The 26015-nt window shown below is 43.5% G+C and overlaps 1 protein-coding gene and 1 long non-coding RNA gene across 6 annotated transcripts in view; one reads left to right on the top strand and one right to left on the bottom strand.

The window, feature by feature from the left end:
* Positions 1–7448, top strand: part of P4ha1 (prolyl 4-hydroxylase subunit alpha 1) — a 139830-nt gene extending 132382 nt beyond the window's left edge. For both annotated transcript variants that reach the window (XM_040732008.1, XM_040732007.1), the window contains exons 12-15: positions 981–1046; positions 2798–2866; positions 3350–3446; positions 4971–7448. In XM_040732008.1, the coding sequence (XP_040587942.1) occupies positions 981–1046; positions 2798–2866; positions 3350–3446; positions 4971–5041 (303 nt within the window). In that variant the 3' untranslated portion in view covers positions 5042–7448. The remainder of the gene's footprint in view (positions 1–980; positions 1047–2797; positions 2867–3349; positions 3447–4970) is intronic.
* LOC110341019 overlaps positions 1–26015 on the bottom strand; it is a 31811-nt gene that overhangs the window by 1022 nt on the left and 4774 nt on the right. For 2 of the 4 annotated variants that reach the window (XR_005871255.1, XR_005871253.1), the window contains one exon: positions 6780–6954. The exons of 1 other annotated variant lie outside the window; for it this stretch is intronic. This is a non-coding gene — a long non-coding RNA (uncharacterized LOC110341019). Of the gene's footprint in view, positions 1–233; positions 326–6779; positions 6955–26015 lie in introns of all 4 variants that reach the window. One more of the 4 variants, XR_005871256.1, reaches the window with a different exon arrangement.

Here is a 26015-nt window from a genome sequence, read left to right as displayed (position 1 = left end):
CGGTTCTAAGTAGAAAAAAATACAACAGCTTTTAAAAACAATGAGAGATTAGTGAACTGAATTGGGCAATACATGTGAAACAGAACACATTTGACAAAGAGACACAAACTGGAGTCCAGGAGCTGAGCACACATGAGATTGTTAAAGTGTGTCATTATCAAATCTTCATTTAATCAAGTCTGACCATAAACACTGACACTTAAATACTATGCTGTGTGATTCCACAAACTCACCCCTATATCACTCTCCAGGACAGAAACAGTTCTGTCTGGAGCAGCTCTTTACTGGCTTATCTCAGGTCTCACTGAGCTTTTTCTGTGGAATCCTGCAAAAACAATGCCTTTGTCTTATTCCTGATACTGAAACATGTCAGGGCTTTTGGTGGTGTCAGGTTAAAACTCCACATTACAAAACGAAAACATACTATTTTGAGATAATCGTTGATTCCTAGGATGTAGGATATATGGGACACTTACATGTACCTTCCCCCCCCACCCCAAGGTTGATATCTTGTATATGTCTATAGCACAGCACCAAACCAGGAGCGCACCATTGGTGTGTTCCCAGCATGCACTATTGCTTTACCAATTCTGCTTATTTCTGCAGATGGCTCTGTACTCTGATACACGTGACTTTATGTAATTCCTGTCAAATGTTGGAGGTATATCACTGTGTGTCACAAGCCTCCCCTGCAGTACTGTTCTGTTATTACACTCGCCTTTCCTTCTCCCATCCTTAATTTCTGTATCACCATTACCTAGAACACACTATTGATTCATTCAGAAAGCAGATCTAGAGTTTGTTTTCTCCAATAATTTTGCCAAAAGTATCCAACGTGTGGGCAGTGTTGAGCAGTTGGGGCTAGTGTGGACACAGCACACTGACAGTATATTTGGGGTATATTCTTTAACTTCTATTGTGCCCTGGACTTACTCACATTATTGAGTTTGATATCATTATATTCACTGTTTTATCCTCAGAAAGACGAGCCAGATGCTTTCCAAGAGCTTGGGACAGGAAATAGAATTGCTACATGGCTGTTCTATGTAAGTTACAGTTAAATTTTTGCTTTAGCATTTGATTGTATGACTCATTGATTTTGATATGTGAAGTTGATTTGACTCTATTGACTACATAGTGAGTTCAAAGCCACCCTGGATCTCAAAATAGAAAAAGTGGTGGGGTGTGGCTCTATGATTTGTCTAACATGCAGGAAGACCTGGGTTTGATATCATAAGCCTGGCATGGGGTTACATACTTATAGTCCCAGTACTTGGAAGGCAGAAGGATCAGGTCATCTTGGGTGTATAATGAGTTTGAGGCTAACACTGACTGTGAGACCTTGTCTCAAAGGGGAAGGGGTGTTGTTTAAAAATCATTGCCTGGTGGTAGTGGTGGTTCTGTCTTTAATCCCAGCACTCGGAAGGCAGAGGCAGGCAGATCTCTGTGAGTTCAAGGTCAGCCTGGTCTACAGCGTGAGTTCCAGGACAGCCAGAGCTATTACACAGAGAACCTTGTCTCAAAACACAAAACCAACCAAGAAATTATTGATAGTCCAAATTCTAAAATACTGAACATCTCCAAGCACTAGGACTGTTTACATATGTGCACTATCTACATATGCACACATTATAAATGTGTAGCTTTACAGTTTTTCATAAACTAAACATGTCTGGTAATTAGCACCCAGACTAGTACATAGCACAGAACCGTAGCTATATTCATGGTTAAAGTTTCAAAACAGCAAAAATTACATTTGTTAGAATTGTGTGTGTATAATGAGGATTAAACTCAGGGCCTAAAATATGCTAAGCAAACACATGCCCAATTCCAAGATTAATATTTGTTCCACTTTGTCAAACTTTTCTGTTATATGACAGATCACCCCCAAATAATTTTTCCTTGGGGGGAGGTGTCAAACCTCATGGTCTCATGCATGTTCTAAATGGATTTAAATAATAGTCATTCTATATTTCCTTCTATAGTAGAGATGTTAATTGGGTTTATAAACCCAAGGTATCTGTTCAGATCTCTCAATATAGTTGTATTCATTTGTCCAGCACTTGGATCTTGTGGAAGGCTTAGGCAGATGGCTCTCTGTTGGCCATCATACTTAACAGTTCTAGTCATCCATGTGGTCTGGGCATCCTCACACTTGGAGAGTAGCCATCCTCCCAAAAAGAAAATTTTACATGGACACGACATTTTTATAGCCTGTCTTTAGAAGTCACATAGTGTCCTTTCTCTGTTTTTAAATCGCTCCTGCTAGGGAAGCACTCTACCTCTGAACTATAGCCTCAGTTCTGCCCAGCTTCGAGGTGAGGGAACATTGGCTTGCACCACTTGAAATGAATTCCAGACTCATGTAAATAGAGCCGGTAGTGACTGAAGCTGTAGCTCAGAATCCTGGGCTGAATCTTGAACACTGCGGGCACAGAGTGAAAAAAACAAACCCCCATTAGGATTATATAGTTGGGATGTTATTACATTTGGTTATACAATTCGGTAGTGGTGTAACTCTTATTTTTAAAATATGTGGCTTAACAGGGCATGGTAGCACAGTGTTTTTAAGTCACTTATTGTAGAGGTGACATTATGATACAGTATATAGTTGGGCTTTGTTTGCTATTTTCTGCTTCTTCTCACACTATGATGGATTTCCTTGGTACATGTGCTATTTCAGTTAATTAAGGCCTGTGTTTTTATTCTAGGTTACCTTTATGATAACCTTATATAATTTTTTTATCTTCTGATTTTTCATTTAAATTTTATCTGAGGATAAATTTTTCTCTTGTAGATGAGTGATGTGTCTGCCGGAGGAGCTACTGTTTTTCCTGAAGTAGGAGCCAGTGTTTGGCCCAAAAAAGTAAGCTCACTTTGTTTGTGGGGCTTGGTTTTGTTGGATCTTTTTCTCCTAAAGTAGAGCTGTACCTGTAGTTTGTGGTCCAGGGAATGAGTTACATTTTCGACAGTGGTGAGCTGCCATGTAGGTGCTGGGAATGGAACCTGGGTCCTGTGGACCATCTCTCCAGCCCCAAGTTACATTTCAGACTACATTCATCTTCAAGTAAAGGACGGGGTAAGGAACAAAGGTGATAGTTAAGTTCTAATTTCCAAGATTTGATTTTCATATAATTCTCTACGAATTGCTGAACTATTCTCTAAAACGCTCTTGTCAACCACCTTTATGGTATTAACTCCATCTGATCAAGAAAACATTTCAAAGTGAAAGACTCACAGAATTAGAGAACACTCTAAGCTCCTGTAGAAGGAACAGGAAAATGTAAGTGCTGTGAAAAGTGAAAACCTAACATTTTATTTGGTGGTAATTTTGCATTGTTCTCCACAGGGCACTGCTGTCTTCTGGTACAATCTGTTTGCCAGTGGAGAAGGAGATTACAGTACACGGCATGCAGCCTGTCCCGTGCTCGTTGGAAACAAATGGGGTAAATGGTTCCCGTATTCGCTGAAAACGGAGTTCTTTATTTCACTGTCAAATTTTATAACCTGTGCCTTAAGACAAAATGCCTCCTCCTGTGACTTGCTGTATGGCTTCACGTTGTATGGGACCAATCCCTGATCTGAGTATAGATGTTTATCCCATAGATGAGCATTTTTGTGAGATTGTTTTTGAGGGTAGGTGCTCCATTTCACCTGACTTTCCAAGAAGCATTAGATTAGTTGACTTCCAGGTTGAAAAGTTAGAATCTTGCCCTGGCACTGACGGGTAAGTCAGAATGTGGCACAGTGTAGACTAATGACCGAGACGGAAGAGCAGAGGATGTTATTTCCTGAGCCGGAGTCTCAGTTTTGTTTCCTCAGCTCACAGCAGTTCCTTTTTAGGCATGTTATATGTCAGGCTGGATTGGTCTAAGGACAGAACAGCACCTGGCTGTGGTGCAGTATTTAAGAGGCCCTCCTTTCAGACAATGCAGGTGTAGGATTGCCCCCATTAACAACTAAAGTAGGAAAGAAACAGGTTTAATATATATCAATCCAGTATGTCAGTGGCTACCTTTCTCTCTCTCTCCCTCCTTCCCTTTTTTTTTTTTTTCTGATTTTTCAAGACAGGGTTTGTGTAGCTTTGGAGCCTATCCTGGAACTAACTCTGTAGACGAGGCTGACCTAAAACTCACAGAGATCCGCCTGCCTCTGCCTCCCAAGTGCTGGGATTAAAGGAATGTACCACCACTGCTTGGCCAGTGGCCACATTTCAAATGCTCCCAATCTACATGTGTCTAGTGGTTATAACATAACCTCTGCAAAGAGGCCTGCTCAGCAAAACCTTACAATCCCCTCTCTAATAGTGATGCTTGTGAACTGTTGGACCACAGTGAGCACTGGCTGACTGGGAAGAGAACAGCTTTAAAGCTCTTCTCCATTGTGGGAGTGGTCTAAGCACTAAGAAAACATGGCCAGTTGATAAATAAAGTAACAAGTGTAGGTCACTTAGTTCAGATAGTGTACGAGCCTGTAACATTAGCTTATTCTACAACACCAGAAATGTGATAGAAAATAAATTTGGGGAAGGGGAATCCTTAAATTGTGTATATTATGGATGTAGTGGTACGGTGTTTAATCCCAGCACTCAGGATGCAAATTCAGGCAGATTTTTGAGTTCAAGCCTGGTCTACGGAGGGAATTCCAGGACAGTCAGGACTACACAGAACAATCCATCTCGAAAACAAAACATTTTGGAACCAAGACAACTGTATGAGTATGAGGTGGCAACCACTGATGAGGGAATTGTGTTCGCTTTACTATCTTTGGATTTTGATTTTGGAGGTAGTACTTGGAAGCTGTGGGAATGCTCGTTCCATCTGTAGCTCACTTTAAGCCGCATTAGATACACATACATGAGATCTGATGCTTATTCAGCGTCTACTTTAGGTTTTAATGCATGTTGAAACTGTTACAGACGAGCTTTTAGATGGAGAGAGAAGATGATTCTTACTGTTTTTGTCTCACAGTATCCAACAAATGGCTGCATGAACGTGGACAAGAATTTCGAAGGCCGTGCACCCTGTCAGAATTGGAATGACAGACAAGCTCCCCTCGCTCCTGCTGTCCTAATGCACCTGGCACAATTTCTGAGTGTAACTTTCAGAAGTTTACAGCTGACTAACACTCCATGATTAATTCGGTCATGAACCTCATCCCATGTTTTGTCTGTGGACAATCACTTATTTTGTGGGTTTTTTGTTTTTTAATTAACAATCACCACATTATGTAAAATTTTACAGTTTGGTTGTTATCACAGGATACAGGACATTTAAAATGAGGAATCCTAATTTTGTTGTTTAAAAGAACTTTGTTAGATTAAAAAAAAAACCAAGAGGACCAGTTGTAGATTTTGCCACATCTCAGTAGATAGATGGTGGGCCAAGCGAGGCTGTGCATGGTGCAGACGCCTGTCCACCTGCTCTCCCTTTGCTGGGTTGCTGAGACAAACTAGGACCCTAGTCTGGATTTAAGGGGATTGCCTCCATCTATTATTCCATGCTCATATTTCTTTTTACAGAAACTATTTTTACCAAATCCCCCTCCTTACCACTGGTGAATTCAACCAGTTTGAGAAAATTACTTTGTTCAAAAAAGTCCTGCATAGCGGAACTGACCCTCACAGCTAAGATGCTCAGACTTAGACGTCTTCTTCAATGACTGATCATGTTCAGAGACTTGCTGTTCCAAGTGCCAATACCCTGCCTTGTGTGCCTACACAGCAGGTGGCGGTGTTAGCATTAAACACTGTGCCTTAGGAGACTGGGAGTTAAAATGTGCAGGTCCTTGTAATGACGAGTGAGGGAGTTGATTTTTAAAAACAAATCTCTTTTATAAAAAGCCAAAATGGTTTTTCTTTTTAATCCTGAAACGTGTTATAACAGTGACCTATTTATGATCTTAAATCTTTTTTAAAAAATGTTTCTGTGTGGTATTTTCATGTTTAAATTCAAATATAAAATAACAGTGCTCACAGGTTAATATACATTACTCCTTTACTACATAGAGCTTAGGTTTAGTGTTTGTGCTTAGACATTTAGTCAGTCAAAATATGTTTCCTTGGGGTATAGCTTGCCTGGCCCACTCCAGACTATGAGACACTAGCAGAAAGTCTCCTTTCTTCAGAGACAGTCATGTGTGACTATTAGTCTTATAATAATAACTACTATGCTTTCTTTTATTCAAAAGCCTGGTTGTAGTCTTGGTGCCTCTGAAGGAATTCTTCATTCACACAGGGCTCTGGCTCTTTTTAATTCTCTGGGAAATTAAATGTAGGTATTAAAATCAACTATTCCATCACAAAGATTTTATCAAAAAAGTAAGTTCAGCACTGATTTTGCAGCCAAAGATACTTTCAAACAAACAAACAGGCTGGGCATGGTGGCCCACATCTTTGGTCCCAGTACTTGGAAGGCAGAGGCAAAAGGATCTCTGAGTTCAAAGACAGCCTGGTCTACATAGTAAGTTCTAGGTCAGCCAGGGTTATATAGGGAGATCTTGTTTCAAAAACAGACAAGCAAAACAACTTTTTAGGCTGGTGGTGTAGCTCAGACATGGAGCAACATGTGTGAGCACTGGGGTTTCATTCCACTACTAAAGCCCCACCCCCACACCAATTAAAGGAACAACAATTCTACAGGTAAAATGGGGATTTCAAGGCCAGAAGATGGTTTTGTCACAATGTGCTAGCAACTAGATTATAAATTAGGAAGATAACAATATATAAATTTACAAGGAAATTATATGTCTTCTATAAGAACTTAATATAAGATACATACCAGCCTGCCTCTGCTTCCTGAGACGTTCTGATAGAGCACCTGGCAGTTAGAGAAAGGCGCCTTTGGCATGAGTGCAGTTTGCAGTATCAGGTGATTTTGTATAAGGGCCGGTCTCCAGCCAGAAATCACAGGGTTTATGAGGAAAAGGCGGCAAGTTGTTGAAACCAGGAGTGACCTGTAAGTAGGTGAGGAGACACTCGACCTCATCAATCTTTTAAGGAAGTTAACAGGATTCCTATCAGGAAAATAGTGTGTGTTGGCTAGGTGAAAACCGTTTTTATGCAAACGTTCTTCAAAACTTGATTTCCTATCAGAAGTTAACATCCAAAAATTCTGTTTCTGGGTATGAAATGAAGGCAAAGAGTTGAAATGTTTACACCCAGGCTCATAACAGGATTATTTGTAATCACTATAAAGTGAAAGCAACCTAAGTACAGAAACACAGTGGGGAAAAGGTGTCATATACGTTAAGCCAAAAATGAAATTCCAACCCATGCTTAACATGGATGAAGTCACACAAATACTCTTACACACTTACACTAGACACCAAGAGTGGTCAAATGCAAAGGAAATAGATGGTTGCCTGGGGGTTAGTATTTTAATGGGTATGTTGCATAGCAATGTGATACACTTAATGTGCTCTAAATACATTCTTTGACTTCAGACTTATTTCATATGTATGATAGTTTTGTTTGCATGTATGTCTGGGCACCACATGTGAGCTTAGTGCCCTTGGAGATCAGAAGGAGCCATCAGACCCCCTAGAACCAATTATGGCTGGTTGGTAACCATCATGTAGGTGCTGGGATTGAACTCTGGTCCTGTGTAAGAGCAACAAGTGCTCTTAAACCTGTGAGCCATGGTGTGTCTCCAGTGCCTAAATACACACAAAAATAAACATGCTGGAGGTGTAGCTCAGTGGTTGAGCATGCCCGAAGTCCTGGGTTCAATTCTCAGTCCTCTCTGTAAAGGGGGAAAAAAAGCCAATATCGGCCTTAAATGTTTGGCAACTTGAACAATTTCATTCTGATTCTATAAGCCCTCCAGATTAAAAGCAAGGGCACTTGTACATACATGCTTCTGTTTATTGGCCAAAGGTGGAAGCAACCTCTTGGAGTATACCTCTGCAATTGAATGATTAGCAAAGGTAAAAAATAGAGGTGCTTTTAAAAATTAATCTGGAATCATAGAACTCAAGAGAACTGACAAACACTGAACACTGAAAATTAGTAGAATTCCAAAACAAGACATAAGAGATTAGAAGCTGGCCTCGAACTCAAAGAGATCCACCTGCCTCTGCCTCCTGAGTGCAGGGATTAAAGGCTGCACACCCTTTAGTTCCAACACTCATACAGCCAGTTTACACAGTGAGACAACTTCAAGTAAATGATTCAAGACAACTTCAAAGAAATATTTAATGCTACACATGGTTTAGAAACAGATACTATATATCTGGGTACCGGCACAATGACCAACATGAATACACCTCTAAATTTAGCAGATCTTAAAGAGAATGAAAATGGTCATTTAAGCAAACTTCATGACTTAAGAGAGAAAATCAGATTATAAGGCATTGGCAACACCACCTGCATAGATGGGAATATATTTAGTACGGGCTGGGGTGATGACTCAAGACTGGAGTTTGGAGCCCCAGAACTCACATAATGTCAGGTGGGCACGGCAGATGTCTTCTAAGATGGAAATGGAATCCCCAGGACAATCCAGCAATCAGAATTGCTGAGTTCCAGGTCCTGGTCATAACATCAAGCCATCTGGGAACACACCTAATACCAGTTGACACAGTTTCTGCCCCCACATGCACATTCCTAGGCACCTGAACTGTTACATACATGTAAGTGCATGAACAACACAAAAGTTTCTATGTCTGCTCAGTACATAGACAAATCTGTCAACATAGGAAATTAGACATGGCAAGTCCTTTTTCTGAGGAATCTACTAGAAGACAGCTGTGACCTCTAGAATAGAAGTTAAGGACAATGAATATGCTATCAAATCTTTGGGATACATCACAAAGGATTGTATCAGTGTTTGGTGATTTGGGGGGTGTGATACATTTCTAGACGGTTTCTCTGTAATCTTAGCTGTCCTGGAACTCACTTTGTAGACCAGACTGGCATGCCTCTGCCTCCCTAATGCTGGGATTAAAGGTGTACGCCACCAAAGAATGTTTTTCATCATAAAGTTCAGGCCAGCCTTACACTCATGAAACCCACCAGGCAACGGTGTGTACGCCTTTAACCCCAGCACTTGGGAGACAGAGTCAGGTGTATCTCTGAGTTCGAGGCTAACCTAGTCTACAGAGTGAGTTCCACGATAACCAGTACTGTTATACAGAGAAACCCTGTCTCAAACCCTCCACACACCAAGAAAGAAACACTGTCTCTGATCTCTAACTAGACTAAGTCTAAGGATCAGTATCTCTCAGAACATAGATACAAGATACTCTTACGTCTAACCAACAATAAGTGGAAAATGTGTGTGTAACTGAAAAACCTTACTGAAATATGTTTAAAAATACAACAAGTTCAACAATTAAATCACAAAGTTGGGGCCAGCAGGTTGACTCTGGGGGTAAAGGCACTTGTTGCTAAGCCTACTATTGGGGTTCAGTCCCAGGAGTTCACAGGGTAGGAAAGAACTGGCTCCCACAATTTATTTTCTGACTTCATACACATGCTATGGAGCACACGTATCCTCTTACACACAGATAAATGTAATTTAAAAAATGGCAAAGTCATGTTCACCTCAAAAACCTAAGATTGGTGCAAAGGTCCAAATTCCACCTGGGTAATCCATTGTATTAGCATGTTAAAGGAGGAAGAAGTCTTTTCAAAAGATGCAGAGAACACATATGACAAATTTCAGTATTGCTGAAGAATTTTTAAGTGAGCCAGGTGTGATAATATGTGTCCGTGATCCTTGGCTCAGGTAGGAAGGTTGCCCTAAGTTCAAGGTCAGCCTGTGCTCTATAGCAAGTTTCAGAACAGCCAGACCCTTCCTCAGCTAAAACACAAATATCCAGAGCAGATTAGTGGCTTTTCAGAAATCTGGCTCTGCCTCCTTTTGCAGTAGAAGACTGGATGCTGCTCGCAGTGCTGCAAAGTATCTGTGTTTCCCAGGGGCATTTAGCATTGTGCTGGAGGTGCCAGGCAGTAAGAAAGGGGAGAGGCACACAGTGGGAAGGAAATAGCTCTCTCCATCAGGGCTGAGGTTTGTAAACCCCCCAGAGGGATCTGCAGCACTCTCCTGCAGATCCAAGGAAGCGGGCAGCACAAACTCTCCATACAGAAATAACCAACTGAATTTTTAAAGACAATGCATGATGGCCTCAAAAAATGGACTTCCAATTCAAAGTTGCAAAATGCAAATGAGAGCTGTATGCTTAAAAATAACAATGGCTGAGAAATGTTAGAGCAGTGTATGTAGACAAGAAAGGTCCATTTCTTTTGAGATGAGAAAATGCCTTATGTCCTGGTGGTACTAAAGGATCCGCATCTGTCAACATTTTATAGTGTATTCTGGATGTGTGTATTTCCTTCTGTGTAAGGTTTGTGTGCACTCCTGCATGTCCTGCATTACCACATCAAACCAATAAAGCAATCAAAAACAGTTGTAAACAGCTAGGCAGTTCAAGACAAATAAAAAATGTCAGAAACAACCAGGCATGCCTTTAGTCCCAGCACTGGAGGCAGAGGCAGGCAGATCTTTCTGAATTCAAGACTAGCCTGGTCTACGTAGTGAGTTACAGGACAGCCAGAGAGAAAGAAAGAGGGGGGGGGGGGGAACAAGTATTGTTTGTTCCTTGACTCGGTAATGATGGTTAAAATGTTAAATATTTTAAATATAAATATTTGTTAATAAAATCCCTATTAAACAGATGATATGGTTAGGTAAAGGTATTTTTTTCTCCAAGAAAAAAAAGCTTTAGAACTAGGTAGGAACCATCTGTTTGTCTCGAAGAAAACAAAACTAAAGCCCTACAAATTTAACTTAAAAATCTCAAGTTGCTTTGTAGTGGAGGAACTTGAATTCCTGATCCTGTCTTTCTCTCCCAAGTCCTGGGATTACAGTCCTGCACCACTACCCAATGGGAAGGGAACCTGCTGTAAATCTCTGACAAGTTTCACATTAGGCTGTGAAGCTAACTTTGAACTATTCTACTTAATCCCAGGAGTAGGGTCAGGACTTATGTTAGCACTCCTACTTGGAATGGTTCTGGGTTTTGATTTGGTTTTCCCTGTCCACTGTGGATTAAATCCAGGACCTCCGACATGTCCAACAGTCAACCACATCACAATCATCAAAAACGGTTCTGGAGGTGGATCCCAAGTGTCAAAGGGAACATAATGCCTAGGGCTCCTTCACTCTCTGGTTCTTTTCCAACAGGATTGTAGGAGTTGGCCTAGATTTCACCACAGACACCCCTACGGGAAGGAACCGTACATGGCTTCTGATCTTTTGGGTGGCATGTAGATCTTCCAGGGCTTCTGCAGCCAGCCAATTTGTGGCATTGCCCTTAGGCTGGTAAATACCAAGTGGCAGTAGTGTCAGGTTGGACATTTTACTTGCTATGCTGTGTCCACAGCTCAACACATGCATGGGTTTTATGAGCTAACCAGGGGTTTTTATGTTCTGAGGCAGGTTCTTATTTATCCCGGGCCGTCTTTGAACTTGTTATGTTGTAGGGAATGACCTTGAATTTGTGATCCTCTGGCCACTACCTCCCAAGTGCTGCAGTTATGGATGTTTGCTACTGTGCCTGGTTTTGTGGTGCCATTGTCTAGTCCATGCTAGGCAGTATCTCTGAAAATTAAGCTACATCCCCAATCAAAGACATAATCATTTTAAAAACACTTATTTAAAATTTTTTTCTTGCCAGGTGTAGGTGGTGCATGCCTTTAATCCTAGCACTCGGGAGGCAGAGGCAGGCAGATCTCTGAGTTCAAAGCCAGCCTGGTCTACAGATCGAGTTCCAGGACAGCCTCCAAAACAATACAGAGAAACCCTGTCTCGAAAAACCAAAAAAAAAAAATTTCTTTTAATTGATCTCTATCTTTTATTTTTTTAGGTATAGGGATGAGGTTTGTGAATTTTGATGCAGTACCTAGGATGGCCAGAAGAGGGAATCAGAGTCTCGGGAACTGGAGTTACAGATGATTGTGAGCAGCCCAAAGTGGGTGCCTGGAACTGAACTCTGGCCCTCTTGGAAGAGTAGCAAGTGCTCTTAACTGCTCACATCATTTCTGGTGTTGACACAAAGCTCTCAGGTTAACACAGGTTAACGGGCTTCTTGAGAGTCTCCACCCCCGTACAATGCTGAATCTTGTTATGCGGCGAGATGGGGAGACAAGATTGGGAAGGTGACAGTCTGCCTTACAAGGGAGGTCGGAAGGAAATGAAGAGCAACGCTAGAAGGGGCAGGTTGTTGGGAGGATTGGGGGGGGGGGTCTCAGTTTGAATTTCCCAGTAGCAGCACTTCCTAAAGCAAGGGTAGGGAGGGGTGAGGGTGTGCCAAGTGGGTTCTTTGCGAGGTACCTGAGAGAGAAAAAACCAAAATGGTGGGCTACTAATACAGGCCCGACAGGAAACTTTTGGTTGCACCCTAAAAATCCAGGACGAAGGACCAGGAGATTTGTACCCTATCTCCCATGCGCCTTTGTGACTGGCCGCTCCAGGGTAATGGATTCCTAGGTTACTTCCAGCCAGGTCTAATGGAGGAGGCTCAGGTCACTGAAGCCAGTCGGGTTCTGGGAGGGGACCTGGGCACAGGAGGGAGTGAGGAGGGCACAGCTGCCACATTAGGGAGACACCGCCCCTCCTAAGAGTGAGAACCTGCTCAGTAGGGCTGGCGGCACCCGCAGACCGGGAGCCAGCCGCGCACTGAAAGGAACAGGCATGGGAACCAGGCAGTGCTGTATCAGGCTCTGCTTCCCACTCACAACTGAAAAGTTTCTGTACCCCGATATCCGCCGATGCAGAAATCCAAGTCAGACCGAATTAGAAAAAGCCCACATTTAACCGATACAACACTCCTGGATGGCCTTTCAGCCCCACCCCCAGAGAATAGAGAGGCAGGTTAAATACCCTGTGGGAGTGGTCTTGAGCGTCTCTGGGGGAGGGGTCGTCATTTGTCATTTGGCAGGCTTTCTGAGATGCAGCAGGGTTTAGAGATAGATGGGGGAGGGGAACTTGGTGGAACCTCCACCTTAACATTCCAGACTCTGGGTATATGGATGCCAGGGGCTGGAGTAAAGCTTCCACCTTAACAATAATCTAACCTCAAATTCCTCAGCCTGTTTGGATGCCTCATTTGCTTTCCCACAGACAATGGTGACAATATCTACCTTACCCAGATCTGAGAAACAGCGTTTTTAGTAGAGACTCGATGTTCAATAGTCATTGCCATTGTTATCAAACTCCACATGTAAATCCAACAGAGCCGAAAAGAATGGGTCAGAGTTGACCAGACACAGGCAAACTTCCAGAAAGTGGTTCAGAACCACATGGACAGCTGGGCTTCTACGTCATGGGCAGAGTGCTTGCCTAGCATGCAGGAGGCCATAGGCTCCATGGACGGGGTGACATGGAAAGGCGGTGGGACAGGAGGAACACAAACCCCTGTGGAATACACCACTCATGGCTTCCTGCTAGGACCCACCTACAGCCATCTCTCTGTCCGTGTTGGCCTAAAATGGGTCCTCTGGCTCCCCATGGCACTTTGTCTTGTCCTCCATTTTCAGAGTCTGTTAGCAAACTCACAAAGCTGTAGCAGTGGCTATAGTCCAGTGTCCTGAGTACGATGAGATCACAAATACAACATACATACATATGTGTGGCACACTTGGCCCTGGAAAACTATGATGGGGTTGGGACCTTGAGCCCAAGGTTACCGATTCATCTTGTCCTCCAGAAATCAAGTTTACACAAGGCTGACAAACTAATCAATGTGGTTTTGAACGTGCTATGTAGAGATAACAAGACAGGGATCCAATCTTTTAAAAACATTAGGCAGCCACATTTTATTAGAAGCTTAAAAAAAATTAGAATTGTGAGGCTGGACAGATATGGCCGTTGTTAAAGTGCCTGCTGGCCTTGAACTTGATTCTCAGTATTCACATAAGAAAGCCAGACATGGTGATGCAAGCTTGTAACCCCAGAGCCTACAGACAGACAGGTGGCTCCCCGAGACTTACTGGGCAACCTAGCTTAATTGTGGAGTTCATGCCAGTGACACACTACACTATTTAAAAAAAAAGGCGTGTGTGTTATTTCCTTGATTTGCAGCTTCTAAAAGAATAATAAATTTTAAGACAAATAAAGAAATGTAGTTGATGTGATGGTGCACACTTTTAATCCCAGCACTCAGGAGACAGAGACAGGTGGATCTCAATGAGTTCCAGGACAGCCTGGTTTACATAGTGAGTACCATGCAGATCAGAACTCTGCAGTGAGACCCTGTAAGTAAGTATGCACATAGATAGATGGGTAGATAGATAGGTAGATAGAGAGATAGACAGACAGACAGACAGACAGACAGAGGAAGGTGGCATCAAGGACAGCCACGGTCATCCACCCCTGCCTTCCACACACATGTGCTCATGCACCCAAAGACACATGCATACCGTCCTAGTCTCTGTTCTATTCTGCGAAGAGAGCATGACTAAGGGGACTCTTAGAAAAGAGAACATTCAAGTGGGGATTTGCTTACAGTAGTTTCAGAGGTGGGGAGCAGGGCAGCAGTGCTGGGGTAGTAGCTGAGAGCTTTATATCCTGATCCACAGGCAGGGCACACACACACACACACACACACGCACACACACACACGCGCACACACAAGCGCGTGCGCGCGCACACCCCACATGAAATGTGTCCTAAGCTGCTGTGCTGTCACCCATCACTCCCTAACCCCAGAAGTTGACTCTCTGTAGCTCATACAGCTGCTGCAGTGGAAGAGGTCTCCACCCCCTCAGGGGGTAGACACTCACAAGAGGCCGAGCACCCAACAAGCAATGGATTCCAGAAGCTGCTCTACAGAGTGCGCCCTCTACTGGTCGAGCACAGAGCCTCATGGCTGCCGAATAGTGTGACACTCAAACTAACCCTCATCACTGATCCCTGGAACTCATTTGAAAGTTTTCCTTCAAGAGTTCAAAACAAAGTCAGGTGGTGGTTGAGCACACCTTTAAATCCATCACTCAGGAGGTAGAGGCAGGATCTCTGAGTTTGAGGTCAGTCTGGCATCCACAGTGAGTTCCAGAACATCCGGGGATAATCTGAGAAACCCTGGGGCGAGGGATGAGGGATCATGGAGGTGGTGTTTCAAGACAATAACCATTCGGACTTCTCTGTGAGAGACAAGGGCACCTCCCATTAGCCTTTCTGAAGCCGCCAACTCAGTTGCAAGGGGGATAATCATGCCCAAAGATAGCAGCCAGCATGCTGCATGTGCGGTCACCTGCATCAGAACCCACGGTGCTGGGAAACATCTCATGATGGAAAATGGTTTTCCTCTTCCTGTTACTTGCAGATCTGGGGTTACATAATCCCTCCACCACCACCATAGAGTCAAAAAATTGTGATTCCAAGTAGAAAAATGGGACAGACATCTGCTGTCACCAGTTTTCCTGTTTACATCCATGTTCGAGGTTTTAATATAAATGCTTAGGTCTAAGGCATTAATGTAAGACAGTAAGGAAAAGAATGTGCCAAAATATTTCTGTGAACAGGTTTTACAATTCAATTTGAATAAAGCCACTGTTAAGTTTCAAACCCAGGACAAACAGCTGAGGCGCCTATTAACATATCAAAGCAGACCTGACCTCCAGGTTCTCCCAGCATCCCTCAGTCCCTACCTGTTACAGGGTAAGGCTGGCATTCCCCACCCTCTCCCCTGAGCTGACCCGCCCTGGGGCTGGGCTGCCCCTCCTCCAGAGGCTCTTCTCTATATAATTGAGACTTTTTGGTTACCAGCCCCTTTGTACCTTTGGCCTCCTGGCTGCTACACCTGGTTCCCTTCTCTCCCCCGCCCCCACCCCTTCTCCCCACATGGCCTCGCTCAGTTTGGTGACATCCACTCTGGACTCTCCCAGATGTCCCTGCCTCTGACTATGCTCTCCCACATCCACGGTAAACGTTCTCCTCCATCACTCCTAGGAACAGTCATGTCCTTTCCTTTCCATTTTTTTATTCAACCATGAATTTTCCTGGGTAATACCATTATTGAACTTAAAACAACAAAAAAAGAGTCAGCTGTGATACAGTAAGTCTAGGAGTAAAGATGGTGTCCACTCGGGCTCTAGCTGGGAAAGAGTGGAGAATCATGGAACGCCGAGGCAGCAGATGGAGCTGTGGTGGGAATGGCGGTATTTCTGGGTCTGTGAACTAAAACTTGAGACTGTTGTGTCCTTTGTAATACCCTGTGTACAGGCAAGCAAGGGTCACTGAGAAAGGTCAACCAGTAAAGGCGCTTGCCTCCAAACCTGGAGACCAGACTTCCATCCGTGGTCATAGGAATCAAAGCAACTCCTTGCCTAGCAGGCCCTAGGTCCTGGCTTCACACTGGCTTCCATCCTGTGTCAGGGTTTTTAATTGCTGTGAAGAGACACCACAGCCATGGCAACTCTTACAATGAAAGCATTTAATTGTGGTAGCTCTCATACAGTTTCAGAGGTTCAGTCCGTAATTGTCATGACAGGTAGCATGGCAGCGTGCAGGCAGACATGGTGCTGGACCTGAGAGTCCTACATCTCGACTCAGAAGCAATAGGAAGCTGGCTGTCACACCGAGGGAAGCTCCCACAGTGACACACGTCCCCCAACAAGGCCACACCCCCTAACAGTGCCACTCCCTTTGGGGGCTTCGTGGAACACGGGCCAGCAGAACTCACCCTTGATCCGATCATCCCATGTCTGGTATGCAGGAGATCTGACATGCGACCCTCAAAGGTTGAGAACTGCCAGCATGCACAATGACAAGGGGATGGAAATGTGTCACTACAAAAATGTCAACTAAACACAAAGAAGGAAGTGATAGGGGAAAAATGAGGGACAAAAAGCAGTAACATGCACTACAACAGGAAAATAGCCAGAGAAAAATCCCTATCGGTTAATGCGAGTGGATTAAAGTCTCCAACCCAAAAGCTAAGAATGGCAAGATGGATTCAAGCCAACCTGACACACATGCTTGCTGTCTTTTACCAGCTGGAGAGCCGGCTTGGTGGTTAAAGGCACAAACTGCTCTCACAGAGGACCCAAGTTCAGTTCCCAACATCTGCACTGGATGATGGTTCACAACTGCCCCCAGCTCCAGCAGACCCCATGTTTCCTTCCAGTCTCCACAGACACCAGGACATACCCATATACAAACACATAAGTAAAACTGAAAAAAAAGTACTGGGCGTGGCGTCACATATATACACATAATTAAAACTGAAAAAAAAGTACTGGGCGTGGCGTCACATGCCTGAGGTGCCAGCACTCAGGAGGCACAGACATCTCTGTGAGTTCAAGGCTAGCCTGTTTTATATAGCAAGTTCCAGGCTAGCCAGGACTACATAGTGAGACCCTGTCTCAAAAGGGAGAGGGGGAGGCATTATGTCTAAAGAGAAAAATGGTTTGAAAGTGAAAGTCCTGAGAAAAACATTCAATGCAGACATTAATAAAATATGTTCTCTGTCATAATGGTTTTCTATTTTTCCTCACATAAAGATAGTGAAAAGGTAAAAATCTATCACAAGTGATTGTTGTGCCCAAATTCTGAACCCCAAAATCACCAAGAGGCCCATTTAGATGCAAAAGCAAAGAGTCTTTTATTAAAGTTATTTAACGAGCTAACCCATTAGCTTAGGCCCCTCACCCCGCCACCATGGCAGATGGCTGGAGAAAGACCCCAAGCAACCTCGAGGCAGGGATCTTAAAGGGCAGCATAAGGGGAGTGTCTAGGGGCATGAAACAGTCTCAGGATTGGTGTGCTTTTAAGTTTGCTCTGTGTTGATTGGTCAACTAGTTGCTATGGCCCATAGACCCTCCCAGGGCAGTTGCTATGCTCTGCAGATCACTATAGTGCACTTGTCCGTAAAAGCACACCCAGAGCCGTAAAGCACAGCCCTGCCTGCTAACTTCTGATTGGTTCCTTGCCATGAGGAGGGCATCTGACCTTAGTGATCAGGACAGGAGCTGCAAGGTCATGCAAGCACATGTTAGCCTGTCATGGCTGCTAAAATGGGGAACTGGTCACTACAGTGATAAACACCATTACATCTGATGAAGCAGTCATTTCAATGAGATGAAATAAATGTAAACACACTGCCTAACATCACAACACGGAAAAAAAAATAAAGATTGACAGACTCGAAGAGACAAATAGTCCTACAGTCATAGCCTCAAAATTCAATTCTTATCTTTCAATAAAGGACAGACAGATGGAAGAGCATCAAGGAAATGCATGCATATAAAGATGCAGACCTCCTCTCCCCCGCAGAAACACCCCCCCCCCCAGCCTGCTGGAGCCAGAGAGATCTGAGAACATTGCCTTTGAAACCCCAAGTCTGTGCCAGCCATTCACTCTGTAAGCAGTTTTGTTATCTTTTTCTATTACATACTGTCTACTCTTTTTATTATAAATTTTAAATTAGAAACAATCTTATTTTACATATCAATCCCAGTTCCTCCCCTCCCATGACCTCCCCCACTGACCCCCCCATCATATCCCCCATCCACTCTCCAAGGAGGCTGAGGCCTTCCATGAGGGATCATCAAAATCTGTCAAGTCATTTGGGGCAGGGCCCCCCGTGTATCCAGGCTGAGAGTGTATCCCTCCATGGGAAATGGGCTCCTGAAGTCAGTTCATGCACTAGGGATACATCCTGGTTCCACTGCCAGAGGCCCCATAGACTGCCCAGCACCCCTAGCTGACACCCATGTTCAGGGGGCCTGGTTTGGTCCTAGGTTTTTTCCCCAGCTGTCAGACTGGGGTCCATGAGTTTCTACTTGCTCAGGTCAGCTGTCTCTGTGGGTTTTCCCAGTGGGGTCCTGACTCCTTTGCTCATCCTTTCTCCCTCTCAGCAACTGGATTCCAGCATTTTGGCTCAGTGCTTAACTGTGGGTGTCTGCTTCTGCTTCCATCAGCTACTGGATGAAGGCTCTAGGATGGCATTTAAGGTAGTCATCATTGTCACTATAGGGAAAGGGTGTTTAAGGTAGCCTCTCCACTATTGCTTAGATTGTTAGTTGGGGGCATCCTTGTGGATCTCTGTACTTTTCCCTAGTGCCAGATTTCTCTTTAAACCTATAGTGTCTCCCTCTATTGATGTCTCTTTTCTTGCTCTCCTCTATTCCTCTCCCAACTCAATCTTCCTGATCCCTCGTGTTCTCCTCTCTTACTCTTTCTACTACCTCCCTCTCGCTCCCAATTTGTTCAGGAGATCTTGTCCCTTTCCCCTTCACTTAGGGACCGTGTATGTCTCTCTTATGGTCCTCCTTGCTTCCTAGCTTCTCTGGAGGTGTGGATTGTAGGCTGGTAATCCTTTGCTCTATGTCTAATATCCATATATGAGTGAGTACCTACCATGTTTGTCTTTCTGTGACTGGATTACCTCACTCAGGATGGTTTCTTCTAGTTCTATCCATTTGCCTGCAAATTTCAAGATTCCATTGGTTTTTTTTTCACTAAGTAGTACTCCACTGTGTAAATGTACCACATTTTCTCTATCCATTCTTCAGTTGAGGGGCATCTAGGTTGCTTTAGAGTTCTGGCTATTACAAATAATGCTTCTATGAATGTAGTTGAACATATGTCCTTGTTACATGAATGTGCATCCTTTGGGTATATGCCTAAGAGTGGAATTGCTGAGTCTTGAGGTAGACTGGTTCCCATGTTCCAGAGAAACCGCCACACTGATTTCCAAAGTAGCCGTACAAGTTTGCACTCCCAGCAGCAATGGAGAAGCATTCTCCTTTCTCCACATCCTCTCTAGCATAAACTGTCATTGGTATTTTTGATTTTAGCCATTCTGACAGGAGTAAGATGGTATCTGAGAGTTGTTTTGATTTGCATTTCCCTGATGGCTAAGGATGTTGAGCACTTTCTTAAGTGTCTTTCAGCCATTTTAGATTCCTCTATTGAGAATTCTCTGTTTAGTTCTGTACCCCACTTTTGAATTCAATTATTTTGTGTTTAGGTGACTACCTTCTTGAGTTCTTTGTTTATTTTAGAAATCAGCCTTCTGTCAGATGTGGGGTTGGTGAAGATCTTTTCTTATTCTGTGGGCTGCTGTTTTGTCTTGTTGACTGTCTTTTGCCTTACAGAAGTTTCACAGTTTCATTTATTAATTGTCAATCTTATAATCTGTGCTACTGGTGTTATGTTCAAGAAGTGGTCTCCTGTACCAATTTGTTCAAGGGTACCTCCCACTTTCTCTTCTAAGAGGTTCAGTGTGGCTGGATTTAATGTTGAGGTCTTTGATCCATTTGGAATTAAGTTTTGTGCATGGTGATAGATACGGATCTATTTGCAATCTTCTACATGTCCACATCCAGTTATGCCAGCACCATTTTTTGAAGACACCTTATTTTTCACATTGTATAATTTTAGCTTCTTTGTCAAAGATCAGGTGTTCATAAGGTTCATGAGTTAACATCAGGGTTTTCAATAAGTTTCCATTGGTCTACCTGTCTATTTTTGTGCCAAGACCAAGCTGTTTTCATTGCGATAGCTCTATTGTAGGGCTTGAAGTCAGGGATAGTGATGCCTCCAGAAGTTCCTCTATTGTACAGAGTTTTTTTGGCTACCCTGGGTTTTTTGTTTTTCCTTATAAAGTTGAGTATTGTCCTTTCAAGGTCTGTGAAGAATTGTGCTGGGATTTTGATGGGGATTGCATTGAATCTGTAGATTGCTTTTGGCAAGATTGCCATTTTTACTATGCTGATCCTACCTATCAAAGAGCATGGGAGATCTTTTCATTTTCTGGTATCTTCTTTAATTTCTTTCTTTAATGACTCCAAGTTCTTGTCATACAGTTCACTTTGACTCTGGTAGAGAGAGCTCTACAGTCTCATTAATTTTCATCATCAAAATAACAGAAGTCTAGGAAAGCAATTTGGTTTAACTAGAGAGACTGCTTGTCAAAATTGTCAAACAATAAGGTATGCCCACAATATTTATCTGTAATTTAGGAGTGAACCCTAGAGGCCTACTTCCTAATCATTTATGACAAATAGATGTTACCCATGTTACAGAACACATGGCAGTTGATAGGTATTCAGGTTTTTTGATGGCCACTGCACAAACTAAAAAAGTTACCACACATGTGATAAGTCACTATTTAAAATGTTTTGCTTACATGGGAGTTCCACAAGTGATAAAGAACAGACAATAGGTCTGGATATTCTCATAAGACATTCAGCTATTTTGAATTCAATAAAAATTGATCACAATAGGTATTCCTTATAATTCTCAAGGAATTGTGGAGCGTGCTCATATCTCCTTAAAAATACAACTTCTAAACTTCTATATATGTGGAAATAAAATGGCTTATTCCATATTGCCTACAAATTGGACAGGGTTATGTGTATTAGCCACCCTTCTCTCAGATGTAGAGTTTATTCCAGGAAGGGAGCCCATAGATTATTTTATTCCTAGACATAGAGAGCCATTTAATTCATCCCCCTGTTAGAGGGACTTGGAGTATCCGGGGCCTTAGCCACTGGCTCCACAGGCATGGGAGTAGCCTTTGTCTCCACATGATGCATTAAATCATGCACTCTTCATTTTAAAAAATTTTAAATGTAGATGCCAGTAATCAATCTGCTACAGACAGATTCTAGCATGATGAAACTCAAGTGACTTTTACTCAGGTCAGATAAAAACATCCATGCACTAGACAGTGGAAAAGACCCAGTTGGGGGTGGAGGGAATGTTTGTGTTTTCTTACAGGAAAATAACAAAGCTCAGTGGCTGCCAGAACATTTGGTAAGATGTATGGAGCAGAAAAAAAAAAAAACTGGACCTAAAACCATGAAAAGCTGGTCAGTTCCAGCGACACATGCTGAACCAGTATTCCTGACTCTGCATAGGCCCCACCCCTGCCCAGTTTCCAACCCATTCCCACCTCTGCAACCTCACTCTCTTCCCTGATACTAACTCCACTTATCTGATCCCTGAGAACAGTGGGCCTTTCAGGATGGCCTTACCACCTGCATCTACTAACCCCTCCTAAATTCTGTCCCCATGCTTTACATTTTAGTTAAAATTAGTTCCCCGCCTTAACTATTATTCTAAATAAGATATGCTTTTGGGGCTGGGAGCCGTGGGAGCAGGCACTAGGATTTCACTCCTTGTGCTCTCAAACAAGGAGAAATCTGTGCAGACATTAAAGAGGAATGCTGCTTCTATACAGATCACAGGAGTGACAATAGATAGTATGGCCAAGGAACAGGAATTAGGCTGGTTCCAAAGTTGGTTCTCAGCCTCACCCTTGCTTACCACCCTACTCCCTTCCATTTTGGGATGCCTTGCTGGCTTTTTAATTTTGCTCATATTTGGCCCTTGGGCCATCAAGAGGTTAACTAACTATCAGCCAATAGATCAACTCCCTGACAGCAAAGTCTATCCAAACTCACTGTCATAGACTTGACCTCTAGGATTGTGGTCACCCCTTTAGAAGGTGACAACCCATGATCAAGGGGGCCACTTCCCAGGGAGACCTCCTTCTGCTATTGACAAAATTAAAACGTCTCCCACCGAGGTACACCTGTGAGTGCAGTGAAAAGGCCACCAAAGGTGCCTATCCTGGGCTTCATGGGGGTATACCCGGTTTATGAAGGTCATAAAAACCCATCCCTCTGTTGGGGACTGCTAGAAACTTGAACAAAATGGAGTCTGTCAGCCATTTCTTGGCCTACTGCCTACGTGACTGCAAGCACACATGCCCTTGAGACAAAGGAAAAGGTTAACCATAAAAGTTAAATTTACACAGGGCAGCCCACCCGCCTAGCCAGGAGGAAGTAACCCTTATAGAGCAATTGTCTTTGTTAACAAAAGGTTAAAGTGTTCCTTTGAATACCTTTTACCCCTCCCTAATTCCTGCACCTGACTTACGCTGACAAGCATTTGTGGAATGCTACTGATGACTGATGGAAAATTACAGCTTTGTCTCTACCTTATTTGGTGTATATTTGAGTTGAGACTTGATTGACATGCTTGTACCACCCCCTGAGATTCTTTTTCTATAAGTACCATCTCACCCCAAAAATAAACGCTCTTGATCAGCGAACGTTGTCTTGAGCCTGTTTCCTTTAACCTCTTGAAGTTTACTTTTAAGATCGGATCTGCTCTCGAAGACCCACCAAATTAGTAGCGACCCTCATCACCTCATCCCCGAGGGTCGGGGGTCCCCTCCGGGGGTCGCATCCCTCCACGAAAGGACATCGTGACAGGCCTAAGCAAGCTTGCCTGCAAAGGCTGGGTTAGTATGCTCCAGGATATATGTCACAATACCATCTAGGAGTGTTGTGCCCAAATTCTGAACCCCAAAATCACCAAGAGGCCTATTTCGATGCAAAAGCAAAGAGTCTTTCTTTTATTGTAGATGTTTAACGAACTAACCCCATTAGCTCAGGCCCTTCACCCCGCCACCATGGCAACCTCGAGGCAGGGATCTTAAAGGGCAGCGTAAGGGGAGTGTCTAGGGGTATGAAACAGTCTCAGGATTGGTGCGCTTCCAGGTTTGAGTGACCCGCCCTGTGTTGATTGGTCAATTGGTTGCTATGGCCCATAGGCCCTCCTAGGGTGGTTGCTATGCTCTGCACATCACTGTTTTGCACTGTCCATAAAGCACACCCAGAGGGTAAAGCACAGCCCCGCCAGCTAACTTCTGATTGGTTCCTTGCCACGAGGAGGGCATCTGACCTTAGTGACCAGGACAGGAGGGGCAAGGTCATGCAAGCACATGTTAGCCTGTCATGGCTGCTAAAATGGGGGACTGGTCACTACAGGAGGACCAGGATCCCTGCTCCCACTCGTGGTGAGATAGTGTCAATAGTTCACCTTCTTGGAAAAAAAGATAGGAATTGTTGGGAGCGATCACTGTTATTTAGAACCTCTTGTAAATATTGTCAGTCTTTAAGAATAGTCTGTCCCCTTCCCGGCTTCTTCGTGAATAGAACCTGGGCTCACAGGAATAGCTGATAGCAATCCACAGTTAGGTTACTCAACCCTCCTCCTTGCAATTAGGTTATTTAGCACTAACACCTACTGTCTATTCCTCTACCAACTCTCAGACCTACAGTCCAGACCCCTCTCCTTCACTAATAAAAAGTAAGAGAGGAGATGTTGGGAACCAGGTCACTATAAATCTCTATTTCTCGCCAGGAGTTGGTGGCACACGCCTTTAATCCCCGCACTTGGGAGGCAGAGGCAAGCGGATCTCTGTGAGTTTGAGGTCAGCTTGGTCTACAAAGCGAGTTCCAGGACAGCCTCCAAAACAATACAGAGAAACCCTGTCTCGAAAAAGCCAAAAATATATATATAAAAGATATATATAAAAGATATATATAAAAGAGATATATATATATATATATATATATATATATATATATATATATATATAGTCTCTATTTCTCGACCCAAGGCACTTCCCAAAAATTCAGGTGCCTTCCCACAGATGGCCTGGTGCCACAGAGATAACCCATTGCTTAACAATGCTGTCATTAACACCTGCACTCCCTGGTGAGATCTCCAGCCCATCACAAATCAAATGCTCCCCACTCCTAACAGCCCCCTGCCTCACTTCCCAGCAACCTCTGCTCCATGGCCAATGCCACATTCCCCTATTTAAGCCTGTACAGAATTCTCATTAAACACAACTTGATGGGAAAGTCTGTCTTGCTGTCAGTCTCTCTCGTGTCTCTTGTGTCATTCATTCCAGGTTCCTGTGTGCTCAACCCCCGTTGTGCCCTGCTGGTCAGAGCACATAACTTTAATCGTTTCTGTCACCTGTGGACCCTAACAGTATCTCAACCATTTCTTCTCTGCTGCTTTTCCTTTTCAAAGTCAATCTAGTGCTTCCCATTGTCCTTACCCAGCATTCTCTACTCCTACTCCTAATCTTATTAACTGAAATCTGAGTAGACACAATATGATCCTTAGGTGTTTATCCTCCAACAGTTATTGAAGTTAAAGAGGCCAGTGTTGTTCAGTGGCAGGTGTGGTATTTGCATAGTAGTAATGCCACTCAGCTGTGGAGGCCCTCCAGGGTTAATAGCTTTCCTCAGAAAATATAAACTTTATACCAGACACAGAGCCCCTGGTTTGGGTTTTCTGAACTACACGCTCAGCTCTGCCACATGCAAGTCTCACACAAACTTTGCAAATACATAAACTGAAAGACTCCATCAGATTAGCAACCAGCAAGATAACCCCAGCTATGTCAATTTCAGTGCTGTAACGCCGGAAGCACTGAAACAGGACACCACCTCCAAACATGGCTACTCCCACAGCAACAGAGTCTAATGAGAGCTAAATGAAATCCCAAAGAACTCAAACTGATGATCTCAAGTATGTTCAAAAGACTGAACAGAAACAGCCGGAAGAAATAAGGCGATACAAGGTAAGAAAGCACACAGTTCAGGGGTCAGGGAGATGGCTCATCGGTAAATTTCGCTCTGTACCAAGCCTGCTACCCGAGTGGGGTCCCTGGAGCCCACATGGTGGAAGGAGAGAACAGACTCCAACCTCTGATTTCTTCCACAAGTACACAGGGGCATTGCCTGCCCCGCCCCCAAACAAATAAATGTTAAAAGAAATTCCTTAAAGAAAGAGGAATTCAACAAAAAGAACTGTTGAAGAAAAACTAACCTGAAATGCTGGAGAGGAAACAAAACATGGGAATACATTAAACAAAACTCAGAGGAATGTGTCAGCAATGGACCGGATCGGGATGAGGACAGCCTATCGGAGTTGAAGGCAAGGCAGAAGACCTGTAACAATCCAACTAGGACAAGGATGAAATATCAGTAGGGATTCTGACACTGTGAAGACCAAATGTATGAATAATAGGCAGGGAAGGATCATCTCAATCTAAAAGCAGAGTAAACATTTTCAAAAGAATCACAAGAGAAAATACCCGAGTTAAGAATGGAGGTGTTTAGGGCAGTGATGAAATTGAAGCCAGTAATATTTTTGTTCCAATTAAATCCAGCTCAGTTTTAAAACCAGTTA

This window comes from Mesocricetus auratus, unplaced genomic scaffold (assembly GCF_017639785.1).
Source record: "Mesocricetus auratus isolate SY011 unplaced genomic scaffold, BCM_Maur_2.0 Super-Scaffold_100027, whole genome shotgun sequence".
NCBI classification, from domain to species: Eukaryota; Metazoa; Chordata; class Mammalia; order Rodentia; family Cricetidae; genus Mesocricetus; species Mesocricetus auratus.
The sequence above is the reverse complement of the archived record's forward strand: the minus strand, read 5'-3'. Positions and strand labels throughout refer to the sequence as shown.